Below are 24,042 nucleotides of genomic sequence, written 5' to 3'. Positions count from 1 at the left end.
TGCAAAAATTCCTTCACTCCCAATCTTGTTTTAAACATCGCTCCAATTAATGTTGTTGTCTGATAAAGAATATCAGCCATGATGCACATTTGTTTCTCTTTCGGGGTTCAGCTGCAATAATAGTACATTGGTCATATATGTGTCCAATTTGTGATTTTACCTTAAGCTGAAGAGGAAAAATCCATTCATTTCCTTGCCCCATGTAAGTGACAGGGAAGAGATGAAATGCGAAAGGTAGGTAGACCTGTGTCTTATACCAAATGTTCTTTGTTCGTCTTGGCAGCCGTATTTATGTATTTTTCCTTTTAATTCATACAAAAAAGTTATGCTCTTCTGTTTAATAAGTGTGCAAGCAGAAATTCTTCATGTGTTAATAAAAGCCTGAGATCAGTTCATTTGTTTAGAGTGTGGTGCTAATAGCAACAAGGTCATGGATTTGATCATTTAAGGGTTGAACTTGATCATCCTTGTGGGTCCTTTCCAGCTCAGAATATTCTGTCAAAAATAAACAAGTCAACATGAATTTTTGCTGGTTTTGCTGAAAGTGATCATTCTCTTTCCCACTGCAATGATCCTGACTGATGATCCACGCTATACCTATGTGCTACAGAAGACTGCCTTTGGCAAGGCCTGAATGCTAGGCTTGGCTAGCCTAGCAGTGAGTCTGTAGAGAATTTAGGGTCTTAGGGTGTTGTTATGCTGGAGCATAACAACGGTGCAGTGATTGCAGTGATTGACAGTGCTTTCTTTTTCTAAATTAGAGGCAAAACAAAATGAAGTCTTGACCTCTTTGTGCTACTTAAAAGTTCTTGGACGTGTTTCATCAGAAGAGGGATGTTAATCCTAGTAATGAGAATCCTGGAGAAATTCCAGGTAGTTAATTGCAGTTTATTCCACCTGTCTTTCTGATTAATGAAATGCTGGATCATATTCTTTATTTCTACTGTCATGATGTTCTTTTACCAGCTAATTCTAAGATACTCCAGCACATGCTTTACCTAAAGCAGACAAGTAGTTGCAAACAGCAATGTTTGGTCAAAAAATACATCAAGTTTATTTTGTGGCGGTTGCTGACATTTGATACATATGTTGGGCTGCATTGAAAATAAAGAATGCTAGTAATGAACAATTATGTAAAGGGTTCCCTTAGTGTTGAATTTTGTTGTGAATAACCAATTTATCTTTGTTTTAAAAGCCTGGTATAAAATTTCATTTTTGTTTAGTTAATTGAAGCAGGAGTCATTTTCTAAGTGTTGGTTGCTAAACCAGAAATATAATTTCCCCTTTTCATTAGTGGAGGCATCCTCTAGCTGAGAGGAATTTAACCACTGAAGGTATCTAAATGAAGATCAAAGATAAATCCATGATGTATAGCTGAATTGCTCTTCACAATGGTCTTTTTGACACTTGAATTAAAATTAGATCTCTGTGTACTGCTTTTCTAGCCCAAGATTTCTGTTGCTGGTGCATACTTTATCCTAGCATCTATTGTTTATTCCTCTATAAACAGCTGTCCCTGTTGAAAGGACTGGTCTGGGTTATGTGGTGGTGCTTCGTTATTTTTTTCCCCTGATTTGCTTGAAATGTTCTCTAAATTGGCATAAAAATAAATGCTCAAGCAGCAAACAAAACTTGTGTAGTAGCATGTTTCCCAGCAACATAGACTCTCAAATGTTACTTTTACTTTGAGAGTTTGGTAATGTAAACATGTTCTGCTTTTTAAGTGATACTATTTAAGATTATATCAGCATAAGTATCAAAACATCTTTTTGAAAATGGTTCTATTTGATCTGATAAACTTTAGTTCAGAATATATGGCTACCTTTTAGGGTTAAATTCTTATTCTAAAGATCAGAGAATCTGTAGTTTACTAATAGAGGAAAAGATGTGGTTTGTCTCTTCTGTAATTCATAACAACTAAAAATAGTTGGTTTTTGTTTAATGTGAGTAAGTTCACTGATGCTGTTGCTTTGTACCTGAATTTTAAAATGAGGAACACTAAAACTAGGTTAATATTAGGGAATTGAGTGGAACTGTGCTTACTCTGCAACATTATCTCCTGCCTAAACTGAATATTTTAAAATGCTAGAAAACAGACATGCATTAACCTTCTTTTGGTTAAACATATCACTGTAGTGAATGCTTTTTAAGAATTCTATCAACTGAAACCTTTGGTGTGATGGACCAAAAAAGATCTGCAGGAATGACAGTATAAACTGGTGTTTGTAAAGTGTAAATTTCCCATTATCAGAATTTGCACCACATACTTGTACAGCAAAATCTATGAATTTACCAGGCTACTATATTGTGTTTTCTGCATACCTTTAAATGTTTTTTGAAGATGATGGTCTACAAAGGAAGACAGGTATTGAATTTAAATGTGTCATTTAAAAACTTGTCAGTCTTCAATTGAAAAGGAATTTCAAGTTTTAAAATGCATTTCAGTGGTTTGCTTTGCACAATAGCAGAATAATTCTTAATTTATTTGTGAATATGTGAATAGTAACTTATAAATAATATGATAGTAAGTTATTCAAAGAGGAATAAAAAGTAGTAAATAAAAAGACTTGCCTAAGATGCTTCAGATCTTGTCTTATACATGCAGGCATTATAAGTGATCAACCAAATGAGACTGTATTTAATTTGATGAGCTGCAGGCATTTTGACGGTAGACCCAGTCGCTTTATTTCCTCTTTATTTCTGAACATTCATCAAAGGAAGTCTGTGAAGTGCTATCCTGCTGATGTGCTTATAAAAAAAAAAAATTATATTCCTGGAATATGTTTTATTTGACACCATAAATGGGATGCATGGGCTTTCCTGTTCTGTTACAGTTCTCTGTTGTTCACTGTGGTAAACTGAAACCATTCTGCTATTCTTGAAATACTTTTTGTGCTCTCTTGTAATTTCTTTCAATGGCTTTTTGTGCTCTCTTGTAAATTCTTTCAATTGTGTCTTTCAACAGGGGAAAGTCTGTAAGAACTATTACTTTTGAGCAGTTTAAGGAAGCTCTTCAAGAACTCTCCAAGAAGCGATTTAAAGGCAAAAGTGATGAGGAAGCACTTCAAGAAATGTATAAACTAATTGAAGGAAAAGGCCCAGGTTTAACTGGAGTAACGGTATGTTACTGGTCTCATGGACAGATTGTTTCTACCTGTCCTTTGTTCTATTGCAGTGTTGTTACGTTTACCACTTCCCTCCACAATCCACAAATCCAATTTCTCTGTGAGCATGAAGGTTCTGAGCGAAGACTCTGAGCAAAGCAGAATTGGAGCAAAGACTGTGCAACAACTACTATGTGTTCCTGTGTGGTACTGTCATTGTGTCTTCTAGGAATTGTACTATCACATAGTAGCATGTCAGTAGCACCTGAGCTTGTGCATGCTTAGAACAATGAAATGTTTTTGAAGAGTGGTGTATCCAAATCAAAAGGAGTATAATAAAAAGTTATTTCCTTCAATAAAAAGTTTTAAGATGTTTTGTGAAATACCAGAAAGCAAAGACATCTTAAAATACATTAATTACACCATGTGAATCCCAGAACACTGAAAATCTGGGAATAATTATCATGTGGTCTGGTCTTTGTTTCTTGTTTGTTCCAAGTCTGTCAGAGCTATAATGTTCTGTCTTTTTCATTTTAAAATACTGGTGTTGAGCTTTGTATGTGAAAATGGAGAAGCATACTGTACATTAGCTTGATTGTCCTTTTAGATGCCCGGGCTAGGCAAGCTTTTTTCCAGTATTTTTGGAGATAGTGGAGTGTGTACCATCAGCTTGAATAGTTCTGTCAGTTTAATTCATCTGCTTAAAATTTGTGATCCTCCTGAATTTTGCCTGTAAAGCTCTGAATGAAAATGTAATCTTTTCAGAAACTGGTTCTCTGCAAATGATCAGTGTAAAATAAACATCAAGTGGAAATATCTCTTTTGAGTTCTAAAATAAGTTAGCTTTTTGCAAGTTTTTTATTTTATTGCTCTTCTACTCTCATTTAAAACAAGTGATAATTTTGATACAGACTTAAAACTTGAACCTTCCTTTTTTTTCTTCACTTGCCTTAATAGATTTGAATAACTTCTTCATCTGTTCAGGGAGTCTTCTCTCAAATTGTGTACATTCTTCTACACCTCACTCCTGCTTCCATTTTGGGTATTTTAGCAGGCAGACATTGAAATGAGCAGTGTCTACTACTAAAGGAGTAGTCTCTTTCTGTGAGGGATGCATGGATGAGAGAGCTTTGCAGATGCAACGTAGTATCATATAGGTTCAGCAGAGGTATATGAGTGAGCAGGAAGGGGAGAAAGAGTGGAGGGGAATATGAGCCAGAGATGTGAGCCTTGACTGTTCAATATGTGCCCTTCTGGGGAGAGTTGAGAAGTTAAGGGGATCAGAATATCTTGTTCTGCTACCTGGAAAAGTAAGGGGCAGGAGGCAGAGCTTAAAAAGGAGGGAGATTGCAGACGGGGAGTGTGTGCATGTGTGTATATAAAACCAAATTTGATGTTTGTTTTCTCATGCTAATTTAGTTCCTGGATGGTAAAAAAGACCCACAAACTTGGCAATTAAAGACATTAAAATAAATGAATGAATACAAGGCCACTGTCCTCCTGCAGTCCAGGAGCACAGATATGAATTCTCTATACAAGCTTTTAATGCTTAGTTTACTTTGCGAAGTCAGTATTGTGGAAATTTCAAATTGTGCTGCTTTCTGTACGGTTAGATAAAGTTACTTTAAGCTTTTCTTAAAAGTTCTAAGGTAAGTCATGCCTTGTAGTGTGTGCCCTGCTCTGTAAAACTCTGCTATAGGTCATGTAGATTTGGTTCAGGTCTCAGACAGAAAACTTCTACTGACACATTACTCTAAACATATTAGGGAAGGAGTTGAAAGTATGATTAAGTGAAGCTTGTGGATAAGAATACTTCAGCAGCATGTGGGGAACTTAGTGTCTTGGCTTCTTCTCATATTCTGCACTGGGTATTCTGGGCAGGTAGGTGGTAGGGTCAGTATGTGGGGACTAAATGGCAGCCTGGTGAAAGCACTCCTTCAGCAGAACAGTTGGAAAGTTTACCTTCACATCAGACAATGAGGATTTTAGTGCATGTTGGGATAGAAGTAATAGAAGATCTTTTATCTTCTCCTGTTTATTTTTTTCTTCTCCTTCAGAATGTCACAGAATTACAAAAATCCCTGCTTGTTGTTGATGCAGTTGAGAAGGCTCAGCAGCCAGACATTGAAACCAAGTGAATTTTAGGCTGCTTTCCAATCTGGGAACAGAACATATATTATTGATTTTGTCACAGAGGAAGAAAAACACAGAAAAGTGATACAGGTTAATGAAGCCAGTAGCTTTATTAGCTCACTTGGTGGTAATCTCTCAATAGAATATATGGTGTAGGTCATGTAACTTTGGCGGCTTGTAAACAGACATGTAAATGAAGTCTAGGGCCTTTTAATTGTCCTCATTCCTACACAAATTTTACAAAGAGCAAAACTGAGGTTCTTTCTTTTCCTGTACCAAGGACTGTGTGCCATAACCATCCTGAATGCATTTTTGCACCTCCTGGGAAACAGATCCTTACTTTGGTTATTGTTTGCTGTTAAAATAAAACCAGTTGAACTTCAGTGTATATTCATGACATAGAAATGCAGAACAATTTCAAGTGCAAGGAATCTGAGTTGATCTCATTCAAACCTTTTTGTTCACAAGAGGAGTAACTTAAAGCCAGATCAGGTTTTTCAGGACTCAATCCAGTGAGATTCATGGTGAGAGGAGTGTGGGTGGCAGGGCAGTACAGCAGCAACAGCACTTTAAAAGCTAGATGATGGGTGCTTAGGGAGATGTTGATGTGGGCAGGATCATATTATCACCAAAACATACCTGTTAGGGCAAGAGCAAGGAAGCCAGAGTGCATCCCACAGAGTGTGGTAAATGAGACAAAACAGTTGTTGCAGCAGAATTGCAAAGAGGCCTAGGAGTTCCACTTAGGACTATGTGAATCTGCTTGAAGACTATACAGTGGTAGTCTGAAAAAGCTGCAGGAGATACTGTCCAGCACATAGACTTCCATTAAGATTTAGAAGTCTGCAGAACTGAAAGTCCTTGGCTCTCTTAGGAAGAAGTCCTATATCCACCTTAAATGCTTCAGAGAGCTTTTGTGTCTTCCTGGAGGTCAGGGCAATGGTGGCCACTCTTGTGGGAGATGTGCTGTAGTTGAGGTCCTGAGATTCCATGGTGGGAGAAGATGAAGAGGAGACTGACGTGGTATTTGTGGAAAACCCAAGCTACACAAGGTGAGGAAGCAGTGACAGCTGAAGACCGAGTGGACAGAGACTATTGAGATAGAAAAGGCTGAAAGGTTGTGCCTTCTGGCAACAAAAGATCACAGATCTGCTCCACCTGCAGTTGTTCAATTTCAGAATACATATAGTATCCTAAGCACTGGTGGGGATCAACACGACACATCAGAGTCAGCTGAACCTGAATTTAGTGTTCACACAAAAAGGGGGAAATGAGTGATAATGTTGAGCAGCACTATCTCACACTGTGAGGACAGACAGGTTCTTTTAAGAATCCTTGCTTGAATGAATCCTTGGCTGGCCACAGATTTGTAGTTATATCAGGCCTTAGCATGAGCTGTGTGTTAGTGAAAATCTGGAAAGGAGTTGAGTGAATAGTCCCAGAAGATTTTGCCATCCCAAATATCTCATGTGCTATTACACTTCCCTGTTCCATAATGGTGACACTATACTCTGGCAATAGTGCTGTACCATGAGTCAGGAGTAATGGGTACCAGTCACAGAAAATTACTGGAGATTCTTCTTGTGGATGATCAAGGCATGTATTTTCTGATCTCACCTGATGTCTCAGGAGTTTTATTGCTTGGTAGGTGCCAGGATCTGGGATTGCTGCAGATGCACAGCCAAGATTTGTCCAACCTCCTCACATGGACCTCTTCTTCCTTTCTCTTCCTTGTGGATACCCAGAGTACTGCTCTGGAGGTAACCTGGTGCATATAAAGAGGAACTACAGAGGTTTAAGGATGAGGGTGATGGGTAAGCAGCTAAGATCTTGCCTTGCCAGTCCTGGGAGGAGAAAAGATTGGATAGAAGTGGACTGTATGGCTTCTCTTGAAGATGGGGCTTTGGCTTCCAGGACTAGAGAAATGAGGGCTACTCAGCAGGGATGGAATAAATCTAACAAAGTAGAACAAGAGTATCTTTACAAACTAAGCCTACTGATCTGCTGAGGAGACTATTAGACTGGGTATGGAAGGTTGCCATAACCTGAAGATGAAAGATCATAAGGGGTAGAGCAGATATGTTTGGGGGACAAGCCTGACAAGGGAGATTTTTACCCTTCCATAAATGCAGCAGGACATGGGGTCTGTCTCTAATGCCTGCACACAAAAGCATATAGTATGGGGAAACCAGGGCAAATTAGTGGCAGAGATGTGAATCGCTGGGATTGTGCAGGTGTGTTAACTCTTCTAACTGGAGTGCTGTGAGGGATGAATAGAGGCTCTCCAGGAAATACATTTAAAAAATGAGGAAGAGGGATGGTAGTATATGTAAAGGCTTATGTTGACAGCATCTAGCTTTGGACCAAGTCTCATTAAAGATTGGTTGTAGCATTAAATTGAAGAAGGATTCAACAACACCCTCACTGAAAAAAAAAGGCTTTATAATATATTTCCCCTTCTGTTTTGTCTTCACCACCAAAAAGAATGAAAAACTCCTCAGAGAAGTGTTGCCACACTGTTTTTGAGGGAGATCTTATTAATCAGGCTGCTAGATCCCATGAGTTGGGATGATGCAGTGACTTGGACTGTTGAAATGCTGGAGAACTGGAGTTATGGGGCTAATCTTAGAGAGGAGGAAAGGAAGGGGTCTCTTGCAGCTGCCAAATAACACCTGACAGCTGGACTACACATGGTCATCTCTTGATGGAGCTAGACCTTGGTCAGGCACATTTATGTGAATTTTGCCCTAAGTGGTGTCACATATAAGGAACCATTTTGATATCTTTTCTCTATCTCTGGCTGGGCTCCTAGTAAGTGAGAAGGTTTAGGTAAGGATATAGAATTAGGACTTGCAGTGCTATATCATCTGAGTGGCATTACTGGGAACCATTCCATTGAAAGTCCTCACCAGGGTTCATTAAAATGATGCTACTTTCTGGCATTATTGAAGTGGAGTTGTTTATTGTTTACTTTTGTGTTGGTGTGTCTGTACATGTGCTAAAGCAAAGGAACATGAATGAAATCCAAATTTTATTTGAAGCTTGATCTCTGTTTCTGACTTTCTGCAGACTTCTAATACATGTGCATGCATTCCCATGAATTTAAAAACAAAGGAAATACAGTTTTGGTATGGAGTTGTGGTACAATGCCCCCCACACCCCCCAAAAGGGTGGCAGACTTTCCCTTTGAAATTCTTTTTCCATGTTGCAGTCATTTTTTGTTTCCTATTTTTACAAAGGTTGTGGATATTACCAGCAGAATGATAATTTTTCAAAACCTTGCTGAGACTATGAATGTTGGTGCTGATTCTGCGGGCTCCCAGAACATTTTAGTTGCATAAAGAAATCTCCATGGCAACGTTTTCTAGGAGGATGTGCTGTTAGATAGTGAAGTTTTATGGTTGAAGGAGCAGATATTGGAAAGCGTTCAGAGGAACTGTCAGACTGAAGCTGACAGTGTGGCCAGGAGTACTGTGGCTAAGGTGTTGCACCCTTGTGGTGAGGAGTAAGAGGAGCAGGTCACCTCCTGTCTGTCACCAGTGTTTTTTGGCCGTGTAGGCACTCCCAGCACTGATTGCTGAAGAGACTCAGTCCCTCAGGCAGGCAGGGACTATTTCTGTACTATCTGGACATTTGTAATTCAGGAAGGAAAACCAAGCAGGAAACCCAACTGCAGGGTTTTGCATCATTAAGTTTCTGCCTAAGCTGTGGAGCAGCTTTAAGTGAAGCCCAAGTCTTTGTCAGCGATGGCAAGCGGTAGAAAATACCTTGAGGCAAAGTTGTTTGAGTGGAGCCAAGAGTTCATTGTGGAAGCCAGGGCACTCGGTGTTTGTTTGGAAGGTGTGATATTCCTGAAGTCCAGTAGGTTTTCTTGGTGCTTTTCCTTCCCAGGAAGTGGTTGTGGAAAGCCTTTTGGGAATGGTGCCATGCTGTGTGCAGAGCTGCCCAGCACAGAGTTGCCGCAAGCTTGTCAGGGGCCGTGGTGCTGCAGGAGTGAGCCCTGTGCAGCTGCAGGAGTGTGGGCTGCACTGCCCTGCTCGTGAAGCCCTTTGCACTGTGCTGGGTGCAAAGCTTTTGTGACATTTGCTTGGGTTTTGAACTGTGAGCTTTGAGGAAGGGATGGTAATGTGTGCTGACAGAAAATGAGGAACGCTACCTTGGCAGCACTGATCTGTCTTTCCTCTTCTTTGCCTCAGCTTTGTTCTGGAGGGAAAAGTGTTGAAAGTGTGGGAAATCTTCCAGTCTCACACTGTTACCTTATTTTCATGATTGTGGCTTCACTATGTGATGTGGCATCACATCATGTGATGCTTCTAGCCTTTTGACACAAGAGTTGATTTTGTGGGGTCTTTGGAGTCTATAAAATCATACAGTTTTCCTGCTGCAAACAAGCCAAGCCAGTACAGCTGCAGAGCTTTCAGTTCATATATTTTTCTTTGGCAAACTGCTATATACTTCTACTTCTACTACAGTAGAGAAAATTAATGTTCTTGACTTCTGTGCCCTCATTTCCTTTTTACAGTAGTTCATTTCAGTTTTCTAAGGGCTGATAATGCATTTCTGGAACTAATTCAAATTCTTGAATATAATGAAGTGGATTGTGTTGCTTGCTCTGTAAACTGGTCCTTGATTCATTAGTTATCTCGAGGTAGCAGGCAAAATCTGTGTAAGTTTGCAGAGTTGTCTTTTTCAAGAGAGGGCAAGGGAGGAATGTGGCATTTGTTAAGGTTTTCAGGGTTTAAAGACTACAGCTTTCACTTCCTGTCTTTGGTATGAGGGCTGCTTCAGACAGAAGTTGCACTATTGGTAATCGGGAATTTGGATGAGATGTTGGATTGTTTTGGTTTTTTTACTTACCTGCAGTCTTGTCAGACCTTGGAACATGTTGCCCATGGAGGCTATGGGACTTTGCAGGTGTTCAGGACTTGACTGGAGGAGTTTCTATGTAAGCTCGTTGGAGCCTTGCTGTGAGCAGGGCCCTATGCTAGGTAAACACTCATACTGAAAGGTTCTTTCCAACCTAAGTTGTTCTGTGACTTAATCATTTTAAGTTTTGGTAGTCCTCAGAAACAGAGAATCCCCCCCCCTTTCCAGGCTTGACCAACCACAGTGGTGAAAAATTCTCATGTGTCTACTTGGAATTTCATATCTTTCAAATCATGCCCATTATTGTTTACTTCCTAACCGTCTCTGTTTCTAATATAACCACTCTGTTGAGGACAGGAATATGATTTGTCTCTCCCTTTTCAATTCTGAGTCTTTATAAACACATTCCCATCATCTTTTCCATGTATGTCACATGCTCCAAGCCCCTTGCTATCTTAGCAGCACTTCTTTGTAGACACTAACACAAAGTGAGGAAAAATACTGAATTTCTAAGAAAAAAAATGCACAAAAAAATTAATAAACTCAATTTGGAGCACTAAATGATTATGTTTGATTCTGTTGTGCTAAGTAAAACTTTCTTCCTTAGACTAAGTTTTTTTTAAAATAAAAAATTGAAGTTCATGGGCACTTTCTTTTATATGCAAACTTTGTGGTTGACTGTATGTGCAAATAAGAGATGGAAAATGAAGACTTCTATGGTCTCAGAGAAAAAAAAAAAAAAAAAAAAAGAGGAGATTGGCCCCAAGGAATTTATTTCCTTTAGAATAATATAACTAGAGAGATTATATAACTTACTTTAGATAATAAATAGTTCAAGCAGAATTGCTATATGACAAGGCAGAATCATTTGTATGTGATTCATTGTGAAAAAGAAGGGAGAGTAGAGTAGTAACTTGGTATTGTGGAAATTGTTCTCATCCAGCCCTTTGTGCTCTTCACTATATTTCTTCCTACATTTTTCTTTACTTAAGAAGAATGGTCAGCTTTCTCCCTCCACTCCCCACTTTTTTTATTTGCCTCCCCATACCCTTGTGCAATAATGAGCAGATGGATTGTAGAGAATGAGCTCATGGCCACCCTTTCAATTGGTTTTGCCTTTTGCTTAATACCCAGTTTAATCTGCATAGTTGTTTTTTTTCAGAAACAGAAAAGAACCATTTTGATAAGAACTGTTGCTTGCACATTCAGTTTCTAAAGGCTTTTCACTAAAAATAAGTCATCGGCTTATAGAGGAATCTTTATGGATAAATTTTTCATGTTAAGACACTGAAAGTAATGGTACAGCTAGTCCTAGAAATCATATCCAGGCACATGAAGGAGAAGAAAGTCATCAGGATTAATCAGCATGGTTGATCACCAAGGGAGAGTTGTGTTTGACTGACCTGTAAACTTCTACAATTAAATGACTGCCCAAGTAGACTGGGCAAGAAGGGAGTAGTACAATGTCTTCCCAGGCTTCAGTAAGGCCTTTGGTGTCATCTCTTACAAGAGTCTCACAGCCCCTCAAGCTGGTGCTGTAGTGGCTGGATGGGCAGACACTGAAGTGGATTGAAAACAGGCTGAATGGTTGGGCCCTGAAGGTATTGATGAACAGTGCAAAGTCTAGTCGGAGGCTGGAAAACAGTGGTGTACCCCAGGGGTCCATACTGGGTCCATACATAGCATCTTCATTAATCATCTTCATGATAGCGTATGGTATACTTTCAGTGGGTTTGTGATGACACAGAGGTGGCAGGAGTGGCTGATAGGTCATCCAGATGGGATGGTTGCCATCCAGAGGGACCTCACAGGCTGGAGATCTGGGCTGGCAGGAACTTCAGCAAGCTCAGCAAGCAATGCAAAGTCCTGCAACACGTGAGGAAGAGCCCTATTCACCAGTATGTGCAGGGGGCCATGCAGATGGAAAGGAAATTGGTTGAAATGGACCTGGGAATGTTTGTGGACACCAAGCTGAACATGAACCAGTGAGCTGGTATCTCAGCTGCACTAGAAGTATTGCCAAGCAAACAGGGTGTTCCTTCCCCTCTGCTCAGCACTGGTGAAATCTTATCTGAAGTCCTGCATTCAGTTCTAGGCTCCCTGGAGAAGACTGATAATCTACTGGAGAGAGTTCAGAAAAGGACCATAAAGATGATGGAGGGACTGGAGCATATCTCCTATGACGAAAGGCTGAGGGAGCTGGGACTGTGTAACCTGGAGAAGGCTCAAGGGTGAATCCCATATCCATGCGTATAAATACCTGAAGGGAGGGTGCAAAGATGATGGTGCAAGGCTTTTTTTCAGTAGTGCTCAGTCACAGGACTTCTCTATGATTCTGTGATATATAGTACCACTAGCTGCTTCTGGTTGAGGAGCCCAGAATGGGTGTAAAGTTGTTGTGTATTCTACTCTGTATTTACAAAGACTTTTTTGAATGAAAGCATCTTAGCACAACCTTAAAAATGTTCACCTCACCTTAAAAGGAAACAAATATTTTCTTTTTAATGTATACATGTTCATCATAACAGTGATGGAAAAGAAGGAACAGGAGAAATGAGGTGTTCTGCATAGCCTTGTAGTGGCATCTCATCTCTGATCTTTTATATAGATACATCAGTTCAGGGAGTGAGAGCATAATGTGCAAGGAATTAACATTGCTTGGATTTTGTATTGTTGGAAACAATACAAAATTTTATAAGAATTTTATAAGAAAAATTCTCATTTTATAAGAATTTTGCCAGCAGCAAATCAACAGTATTTCAATTGTAATAATCTGTCATATGTAGGAAGGGGCACATCAGTGACTTGACATACAACTTAGGAAAAGGCTGTATTTCTTACTCAGTAAAAAGCAATTCAGAGAAGGAATGTTTGCCTTGCCTTTAATGTTCAAGTCATATATTATGACTCCTGTGATGCAGGAAACGTTCTGATCCATCTTGGGCTGAAAGATCACATGATGTGGGATCACTGTTGCTCTTGCTCTGGATTTGTGCTGTTCCTTGTGCTGTGGTTTTAGGTTTTGCTTAATTGTTTTTTGGGACAAAAATATTATATTTTTTAACCTGCCAAGCTGTTGCCCATCCTCAGTTTTCTTTGTTGGTTTGAAACGTGTCTACATATAAATAAGAAAAGGAAGGCCTTGTGTGGCATGCTGCTGTCTTGTAAAGATGCACCTTATAAGGCATGTGTGTCAAGGTCTTATCAGAATGCAGGTGTCTGGATATAAACACCACATTTCTCAAGTTTGCCACTGGGAATAGTTTTCTGGGAACATCCTTCATTTTTGACATGAGCCATTCTATTAATCCTTGTTCTACTGTTTCTTCTTGCATGTTAATATGTGTGCATTTCCATCCACTCACACAAGTTTTAATATGTATGTTACTAAATATGTTGCTGTACAAAAATTCTGATATGTTTTTATTGTAGTTTGTGTATTGAGGAAAACTTCATACATTTCATACTGCACCTTTGAAACAGAGGAGCAGAAGCTGTAGTCTTTCTTTTTCAAATAGTGATTAAGTTTACCATTACAAATTCTCAGAAGAGCCATCTGTCCTGAGAATGAATTAGGTAAAGGAAAGGGCAGTCAACAGAGAATTTCTGAGACTTCTCTGTGGGTGTGATGGTAGAGAGTGTATGCACATGTAGACAAAACTGATTTTCTGTAATGTTTTTTAAATACAAAGAAAGCAAATATGATTTAAGTTTAATTAACTCCATATTGAATATATTGCCCTTGTCTTTCATTTGGAGTTTTCCTTGTTAAAAGGTGCTACCAGGTCAATGTGAACAAGTAAACAGTATATATTAGACCAATATTTCTTCCTAAGCATTGTCTTGATACCTGTTTTTTCAGTATAGGAAAATAACTACCTCTGCAAATAGTACTCTTAAGACTGCAAGACAGAAGTCCCTAAAGGTCATTTAGCAATGCTGTTTTGAGCAAAGACTGCTCCAGTGGTCATTTTCTTTCAGATAGTGACAGGTGACGCACATAAAAAAATGCCCATATTTTAGCACTCTTTGTTAAAAGACAAAAAGTCTTGCATGTTTTTTCTTCACATGATTTTAAATAAATAAATAAAACTAAAATATAATGTAATTAATTAATATAAATAAATAAAATTAAAATATAAATTTAAGGATCAAAGAGGCTGCTCCTAGTCCAAGCACAGAGGTTATCATGCTTCTGTATTGTTATGTGCAATAATTTTTTTTTCTGTTTCTGTAGTCAAATATTTTTTATCCTGATGACAACAAAACTGATTTTTGAGCCTGATATGACTCAGTGGGAGAAAAGTCTTTGCTAAGCGCCATTTCATGGACTGCTAATTTTCTAATATTAGAAATTACTTTCAGTCCTTCCAGTTTGTTACTTCTCTCATGAAACCTAGAGTTTAGAATGAAATTGTCTTTTGAAGCAATGAATTCTAGTTGTATTGGAATACCTTTTCTATATTGGTGGAGCCATGCTTTTATACTTTCATGTTGACATAATGGATTTTGAACATGGTTCAAAATGTGAAATCAAGATGAAACTTCTTTGTATCCTTGGTGCTTAGAACTTGATTATTAATCAAAAGTATCTTATACTGAAAGTCTCTTCCAAAAGGTTTTGACATAATTTTTGCTATTTCCTTTTCTGCTATATTATTATTGTCATTGTATGTAATGGCAAGAAACAAACATCTTTTGTATGCTATTGCTGGGAAGGAGTAGGTATTTCCATAGTCTTTGTCATTAGAAAGATTTAAATCTTGGTAGCATGTAAACATATCTGTATTAAGAATAGCTGATTTCTGATGTGTCTTTTTTGTTTTGTTTCTTTTTTTTCTTCCAATAGAAAACCGTTTCATCTCCAACTGTTTCACGCCTTACAGATACTTCAAAATTCACGGGTTCTCACAAAGAGAGGTTTGATGCCAGTGGGAAAGGAAAAGGCAGAGCTGGCCGAGAAGATCTGGTGGATAACTCAGGATATGTATCTGGTTACAAGCATGCAGGCACATATGATCATAAAGTACAAGGAAACAAGTAAGGCTGAGGGTTTACAACACAGAGGGGAATAGAGTATACATTTGTAAGGATGATGTTATGAATCCCACATGTTTCAGTTATTGTAAATGTTGAGACTATGTTGTCAAGAAGTTGTCTTCAGGAACTGGAACTGATTTCAACATCTGCTGAGCTACTTGCAGCACAATGCCACTTCATTACATTCCTCATTCATATATTGGCAAAAATAAATAAATATGTAGGTATAAAAAAGATATTATTTTGTTGAGCTTTAGGAAAAAAACGTAAATCAACAAACAACAAAGCCAAAGTCAAGAGCAGTTATACCACACTTTGTCAATTGAAGCAAAATAACTCAAACATTCCTTGGTGTTCAGTTGCCCTGATGATGTCAAAGAGAACCTCTTGAAAAGAGGATCTTTCGTAGCAGTCTTTCTGAAGAATATCCCATTACTTACGCAGTTTCATTTGACTATTATTTTAGGGTTTTTTTTTAAATGTCTTATATGGAATCTAGCACTTCTCTTAAATAAACTATGGGGAAGTAAGTGGTAGTAATATACGAGGTTCTAGCCTGTGATTGTCATATACCACTTATTGAAAAACTGAAAAAAAAAGCTATTTCTAGGACAATATAGGCTCTAAAGTATTTTATGTCAGCAGAAAGAGTTGGAAAATTCCAGCCCTTACTTTCCTCCTGTCTATACTTTGTGCTTTTCTTGTGTCTACTGTAGCATGGTTCTGACTGGCTGGATTTGGATGGAGCTATTGTAGTAACTGAGAGGTGAGGAGCAAGACATTACTAAGAAAGTATAGTTAAGGATTTTCAGTCTGTTTTCAAGTTTGCACTGCCTCACATTGGAAGTGAAAAGGGCATTAAGCTAATAATACTTTAAAATATTGTTTATGACTTAACACTGCCAATCAGATTACTATTAAATGAATGTTTTGCACATATGTTGGCACATAGTCCCTTTAAGCTCTAACATATGTAAGGAAAGCTTATGGCCCCTTGGAGTAAGGACATATACAATTAATATCTATGTAATCAGGTGCAATTTTCCCTCAAAAAAACCCCAAATCATTATAACTGGGCTACATTTTATGGTTGATTTGTTTGAATCCAAGGGATTTGATTCTCTGTTCACTTTTGCTACCAGACTTGGGAGTGATAGTATTGCTGGGAATGGCTTTCCAATGTTACCAGGAGAGCCAGTCCCACAGGGTACAGGCAGCTGAGTGTGACCTAGCTGGGATCCAGAATGCCGAAAGAAATTAATTGGAATAAAAATAACTTTTTTCAATATTGGTTGACAAGGAGAGAAAAGGCCATTCAAGGCCATTCTAATTTTCTGCAAGAGCTGAACAAGTACCTTGATGTATTACTCTCTTTCTCTAAAGTTATGAAAGATAGGATGTTCAGTATTCAAAGCCAGCTCTTTGCACTTCTGCCTTCCTTTGTTTCAAAAAGAGCTTGTGCCCTGATTTTCATGTTCAACTCTTAATAAAGGTTAATAGATGTATTGCTCTCCCTCCACCCGTACCAGCATCCCACTGAGAGTACATAAACATGGGTGAGCAGTGTGTGCTGTCATGTGCCATGCAGGTGAACAGTCTGTATTTGGCCAATGTATGGAAAGAGAGCTCTGGTTTTCAGCCCTTAAACTGTTCATGTTTTATTCTGCTGACATTGTGAGGTACCCTGTCCTGTAACTTTGTCCTCAGTGACCCTTTGAGCCCATACATCAGCCTAAAACCAAAACAATAGCAAACAAAAGGCAAGAGCTTCCTTGTGGACTTGGACATCCTTTTGTTTGTTTATAATTCATTTTGATGTTTGTTTTTAAGCGGGAGGGAAGTTTGCCAAAACACAACACATGCTCCTGAAGATTTAAATTGCTTTTCCCACGGATGACTTTGGTTACCTGTGAAGAGTTTAGGTGTATGTAAAGACGCTCAGGATGCAAAGTGTTCAGCTTTGTGAACCCTTTCCAAGAATTACCCAGTGTTCTGGAAGAGTGAAGGGTTATCCACTACTGTATTGCACTGGGGACCTGCCATACTCCAAAGCAGAAAATAGAATACTTGATACCAACAGTGGCTAAATTATTCTGGCATGGTAGTAAACTGTCAAAATGTAAAGAGCCTTCTTTGTCACTGGTGCGTGGGCACCCGAAGATGGCTCCAGGGTAGTCCTAGTTTTTCTAATGAATAAAATGGCTGAGCCTACAACCCTTGATGAATCCTTCAGCTGACTTACATGCAAAATCAGTGTTCCTGTTTTTCCTTTTGATTTTAAGACTTGACTAATAACTCACTGGTAACTGAAAAGTTCTGGACCCAGCCTCACTAAAGGGTGGTGTCCAGCCTACTGCAGAGTCCAGGAGCACACTGTTGACCTGGGTCTTTGTTGCTAGCTATTGGGTGACACTGGGTGACACTTTGCCCAAATACAGAGTCTGTAATGCCAGAATGTTTCCATACAGGAGGAGTGATTGGTTAGGAAGATTTTCAGATATAATTAGGTTTTAAGATGTTGTTTCAAAGTGAGAGAGAGATCAGCACACGAAGGCATGCAAGGGAATTGAGAGTGCGAACAGATCCAAGCTGACACTGTCTAGAAATTGAGCTGTAAGAGGCTGATGGAACAAGCAGAGGTTCTGCCAGAGTTTACTTTGCATTGCTTGTGCAGTAGAAAATCCCTGCCATGAACCAAAAGCCCTTTATTTATACCTGATGCAAAATTTGAAATTCTTTCAATGCCATACTAAGCTTGGGATCAGAACCTGAGAAGATGGTTCAGATAGCAGTATTTTATTTTGAGGAACACACTTCCTTTTTTCTACTTTGTTTCTACAGTATGATAGTTTTAAACCTCAAAGTGTTACATGAAAAGAAGTAATTCTGATGTAACAGTTACAAAGGAAAGTTGTTACTGGGAAGATAGTAAAGGTTTTTCTCTTTTACTACGCTTGGTGTGAAAGATAATAGCTATGAATAAAAGCATCTTATGCAGCTGTGTATTAGGGGTTCACTACCTACTTAAGCTCTTACTATTCCACTAATATTGATAGGAAATTAAAAGCCTAAATACTTGCTTGATTATTAGCTTTTAAGTGCCAGGCCTGCTTGGGAATGAGGCAAAGTACATTTTCTTACTCATCTGCTATTCCCTCAACTCTCAGGACAGTAAGTACGGCTTATACCTCAAAGATGACAGGAAAGGATAGCTGAGGAGGTGCCCCATTTTCAGCCCTTAGTGTGTTGTTGAGCATATTCTCTTCTGATGCACCATGCTGCAGACTGTAACTGAACATCATGTCTGAAATAAGGACATGGGAACCTAATAAGATTTACTGTCCTCTCTCTTTTGGAGGCATCTCAATTGATTCCATCTAAATTTCCAGCTTGATTTTCAGCATCTTCCACTATGTAGCACTGTCTTATGTGACATCTTCTATAAAACCCTGTTGTTCCTAGTTATCTTTGCTTTCATTACTACAGTAGATGCTACCAAAAAAAATGTGAGCAGAAAGTCAGATAGCTTTTAGAAATAACTGCCTTAAAGAATAGACTCAAATTTCATTTAAATACTGTGGCAGTACACAATCCTTACCTGTGTGTCTACTGAAGCTTAACCTGACCATCAAAACCTGAGAAGACTGAGAGCAAGAAGCTAAAATTCTTACTGAGGCAAATGAATAGTCATTACAAATAAGTTTTTAAAAATAATGTTGTTTTTAAGTAAAATATGCAGCGGTCAAAAGGGATTTTCTTATTAGGGCTTGCTTACTAATTCTGTTTAGTCACTTCATGAGCTTTAGTTCAGAGTTTTGCTGGGAGTTTTGCAACCATTAGTATGGAAGTATCAAAACTAAAAATGATTGTCCTGTTCTTTGTGGTTGTCAAAGCTATCACAATAGCATTACTGAGAAGCAGACATTAAAAAACACACATAATTTCATGGGTCTTATATGAACAGTTGTAATTAATTGTAGTCAAATATTTGGAATCCCAAGGGAAATGTTGAATATTAGACTATAGACAAAATTTAATCCCTATTTTTTAAAACTATAATACTTCTTACCTCCTTTTTATTTAGGGAAGAGAAAGGGAGATTTGAAAACTACATACATGTCACAGTTTATGTTTTTCATCAGCATAGAGATCGTCTTTCAAAGATACTTTGAATTGAAGTATGTATTTTACTGACCTTTCCTAAACTAAAAATTCTGACAATTGAATTTAAAAGTCTGACAATTTTTTAGAATTTTACAAAGCTTTGTTCACAAAGTACCATTTCAGTCATCCTTTTTTTCCCCTCTATTGGCTCAATTAATATTTTATAGTAGCTGGAATTAGGCAGAACAAAAAGGCAAATGACTACTATGGGTTTGACTTGCAAGTGATAGATATCCCAGCCATCTGTAACCATCTGTTGAGAAAATCCTCATGTATATTCCTCCAAGACCAAAACTTTAAAGTTGTAATTGATAGGTTTTTTCCTTAAGAATTTTCATAGTTATGAAATAAATTTTAATTCTTTGTGCCTGCATGTATAATAGTCAAAACATAACCCTGCCTTCAGGGATGCATGTATTCTGGGGGCATGTGCCTGTCATCTGTGACTGAGAATTCTCTGTTTGCACTGGCCAAGAGCAAACCTTTTACCTTCATGATAGAGCAAATGTAGTGTTGCACTGGTAAGTGTCCTTTTAACTGACTGTCAGCCTTGCGTGTGTGCCAAAATAACTACACTTTTGTGTATGTTGTTTGTAGTGTGAATATTATGTTCTTGGTTTGTCACTTAGTTGGTATTAAGTAATGTAATGCACAAGACTTGTGTAGGTTTGTGTGTGTACACATGCTCTTTAGATCCAGCTTAAGTAATTGAACTGTGTAAATGTTGATGAAAAACTAAAATCTTATTAGGGCCAAGCTCTAGTCCTGCAGTCAATGCTGTTCAGCATGACTGGTTGGGGGTGTTGTCATTCTCCCTTCATACCATAAAGGTGAAGAGCTAAGGAGGCTTTTATGGTTTTACCTGTCCACACTGTTCTGAGAGAAATCACTCTTCAGCAATTCTAACATAGATTTAGTGTGACAAGAGGAGTTTCTCCATAGTGAGGAAGTAAGAGAGAGAGAAAGAGTGAAAGCAAGCTTTCCTCTGAGTGCTCTTAAGAAACCATTTAAAACTATGCTCTGCATTTGCCCCAGCTTTGTGAAGCAAGGTGACACTCACTGTGTAAACACAGAGGTGTTCATCATCTGTCAGTAAGCATAAAGCTGTGGTACAGTGAGATGGGAACAGGAAACAGGAGTGTCATACATTGCCTATGGACTCAAGTCTTGCTTAAACCTTTGTACAGTTAAATACCAGAAGCATAATGACAGCTCTTAAACTTGTGTGGAATTCCTAAAGTCTGGAGTACCTCCAAATAATACATGTGTACCTCCTGTATTTGAAGTGTTTGCCCATAAAATATAATTTAACAATCAGTTACTCATTTTGTGCAACCCCAAAGTGCCCATTTGGCTTACTTAATATTACAGTCAGGGTTGTTCTTTTAAATTCTTCAGAATCCTAGAACTACCAAGAAACCTGTAGTTGCTTTCATGCTGGTGCATTAAACTCAAAACCAATGCTTTGAATGATGTCCTAGCTAAGAATAATAAAAAATAAAAGAATATTGCAGATAGAACCTCCATGTTTTAATTGTCCAAGTAATTTATTCTTGCAGGGAAAAATATCTGTTAATATATTTGGTTTTTTTTTTCATGTTTTTCAGTATATTAAACTTGGTATATTGCTTTAAAAACCCTATGGAGAAGGTGGATTTCAGAACAAGTTTAAGATACAACTCTTGACTTTGTTGTCAGAAAACACTTGAATTGGCTTATTTCATTCAAACTACTTGATCATCCACTCAAGGTAGACTTTGGCAAGAATAAGCCTGATCATAAAAAAAGGGGAGGGAAATCCAGCCTCTTGGCTGAGCATTCTTGGCACACATTTGCAGTTCTGGTAGTCTGAAGCAATTTTTTTTAAAAGAAGTTATCTTTTCTGTTCATGCACACACACACTGGCATTTTCTGGAGACATGGATATACATGAGGGCAAAACTACAGAAGAGACTTCTTTATCTTTAAATCCTGCATTTAGAAATTGGCATTGAAATACCCAACTGACTAACCTGATTTGGAAAAATGATAACCTGCTATCATATTCCATTGCAGCTAAATAGCCAATGAATTAATTTTCAAATACAGATATACAGCATCTCTTTTTTGTGAGTTACTGTAAAGCTTATGGCACTGTACAAAGTGAGTTTTGATGTAAACATTTGCAAAGACCTCAAATATAATGCTCATAATTTGCCCTTACCTCCAGTTATCTTTATGCAAGGTTTTTCTACAACTTTTCACATTTTTCAGGAAAAATCAGAAATACGAGTAAAGCTACACTCAACTAAATTAAAAATGTGGCCCTGAAAATACACTCAATTCATCCATTTTCATCTTTGCGTTTTGATCAGGAGCTACATTATAGAGAACAACAAAATAAGAAAAAATTATGGCAGTCTGAATCCCCACAGTGGTAAATTATTTCAAGTTCCAGTTTACATCAGATGAGTTTCTGTATGCTTGCATTTGCTCAAATGCTATTTTTAAACAAAGTAATTAAATAATGTGAAATAATACAGCCTGGACTCTGTTAAATAGGGTTATATTAATGCAACTGAAATGCTGTGTATGTCTGTAATATTCAAGCTAAATATGTACTAGATCTTTACAAAGGCTTTGTGTAAAGTCAGTTGACCTACAAACTGATGTCCTGTATAAAATCATGTTGGCAAGCTACTTTTGTTAGCACTGTAGTATATGAAAAAGTAAGATCATAGGCAAAACCAAGTTAGAGGGTGCAAAAAAGTGTGTTTATTTTTAATCTTTATGCTGGGTTCAGAATATATCAGCTTTGGCAAATTCTTGCAGCAGGGAAATTTTTTTGTACAATGCTTTAATACAAAGTAATTTGTCTTTACATTCTGTAAAGCAGAGAAATGGTCAATGTTGGCTAAGTGTATTGAGGTTTATTCTTAGCAAGGTGTGATGTTTCACAGATTTAAATATTAGAGGAGAAATATATATTTATACAGAAGTATAATTTTTGAATGAGATTGATTTTGTTCAGTCATAAACCATTTATTTATCCACATTATGCTTTATTCCTTTGCTAGCATGTTTATCAGTTCATGCTGTTCCAATATCCATTTCTGATTTGATTTAGATGTTTTGATTTGTCATTTGCACAAATCTGAATGTGCATGCTGTCAGGACCTGATCATAAAGGGGGAAGGCAAAACTGTTTTGTCTTTGAGCTAGAGCACTAATTAAAATTAACTAATCGTTAAGCAGTTGGGATGTGGAGATAGGTCTGGACATAGTCTTTCTTGGAGCACTGTACAGTATGATAAAAACCTTCAGTGAAGCTTACTAGTTTTTGTTCTTATTTTCATTTGTCTTTCATCAACCAGGAAGCTGCTGTGTGCTAATAATTACCTGCAATATTTATAATTGCAGGCATTGCAAACATTAACCTGCAGCTGTACTAGCCTACTGTGTTCACTGTGAAATTTTCAACACGGTAAAAACTTTTACATGGTCATTTAACCTTACAAGTTTACTTTTTCTCACTAATTTAACACTGCATCTTCTTTTCATTATTGCAAATGAACAACTTGAGCATAGCATTTCTAAATCTTAACTATAGTAGAAAAACATGACCTAAGCAAAGATTTTTAACCGCTTGATGAAGGGGGCCAGGCACCATCCAGTGCAAAGCCCACTGGGCAAAATCTTATCCCCACTGCAGCCAGTTCCAAAATTCTAGCTGGTGTTAGCAAAAATAGAAACACCTTCACCAAGGGGTTAATATGCTTAGTAACCATGACAAGAGGTTATGGGGGAGCACAACAGTGATTCTCTTATTTCCATGTCTTTGTTTCTGTTAATTTAAAACTACTACTCTTCAATCTTTAAAATAAGTAAAAGAAACTTGAAGGGGGGATCATATACTACTAGTTTGTACTAGGTTTTTTCAGGAAAAGGAAACAAATTTATATATATATATATATATATATATATATATGCAATATATTTTTACACTGTTTATTAATGCTAGAAAGTATTAAATGTATCACTTTATCTGTGTGAATGTTAAAGTAATGACAATGTTACAGATGTTTTAAACCTTTTGAAGTTGTCTTGTTAAATTCTAAACCCACATTAACAATGGAAAAGCTACTTTGTCTGCAACATTATTGTTGATGTTTTAGGGGAAAAGTTCAAGTGCAGCAGTTGTTTTGATTAGTCCTGTAAAAGCTTGGCTTGACAAGTTATAGTGAAATCCATATTTTAAACACCATTTTGTTAAAGCATAGCTTCTCATAAAGTATGTTACTGCTGTTGACTGACTGTATAAAATTGTATTTTTAGTTGGTAAAGTGATCAATAAATGTGTTACTACATCAGTTCTGCCATTTATTGAGTAAATGATATTTGCTGATAAACTTTGTAAGCAACAGTTATTTTACAGTTGAGATGTTAATTTAGTTGCTGCTGAATTTATAAATTACATGAAAATACTCTCTGAATATTCAGCTGTCTGGTTCTGAGCAGAATTGATTTCTTCTTTACCATTTATTTTCCTAGTTGGAATAATGACTAAAGCTATCCATTAATATTTTGAGAATTCTTGTATGATGCTTGAATAGCCATCATAATGGTAATCCACCAAATGAGATCTGTCATCAATGAAGCCATTTGTTCTTAACTAGCTACCTTAGATTGATCCTCAGTGCAAAAGCCTGAGTTACTTCTCTCAGCTTCTTTAAGTGGTGTTGAAAATATTTTACTT

At 37.6% G+C, this 24,042-nt stretch overlaps 1 protein-coding gene across 2 annotated transcripts in view; it reads left to right on the top strand.

Annotated features, from left to right (window-relative positions):
• Positions 1-23,656, top strand: part of TPPP (tubulin polymerization promoting protein) — a 78,092-nt gene extending 54,436 nt beyond the window's left edge. For both annotated transcript variants that reach the window (XM_058821135.1, XM_058821143.1), the window contains exons 3-4: positions 2,966-3,119; positions 14,953-23,656. In XM_058821135.1, the coding sequence (XP_058677118.1) occupies positions 2,966-3,119; positions 14,953-15,147 (349 nt within the window). In that variant the 3' untranslated portion in view covers positions 15,148-23,656. The remainder of the gene's footprint in view (positions 1-2,965; positions 3,120-14,952) is intronic.
• Positions 23,657-24,042: the final 386 nt, after the last annotated feature.

Source organism: Ammospiza caudacuta, chromosome 1, assembly GCF_027887145.1.
Source record: "Ammospiza caudacuta isolate bAmmCau1 chromosome 1, bAmmCau1.pri, whole genome shotgun sequence".
Classification (NCBI taxonomy): domain Eukaryota; kingdom Metazoa; phylum Chordata; class Aves; order Passeriformes; family Passerellidae; genus Ammospiza; species Ammospiza caudacuta.
This window is presented reverse-complemented; position numbering and strand designations above follow the sequence as displayed.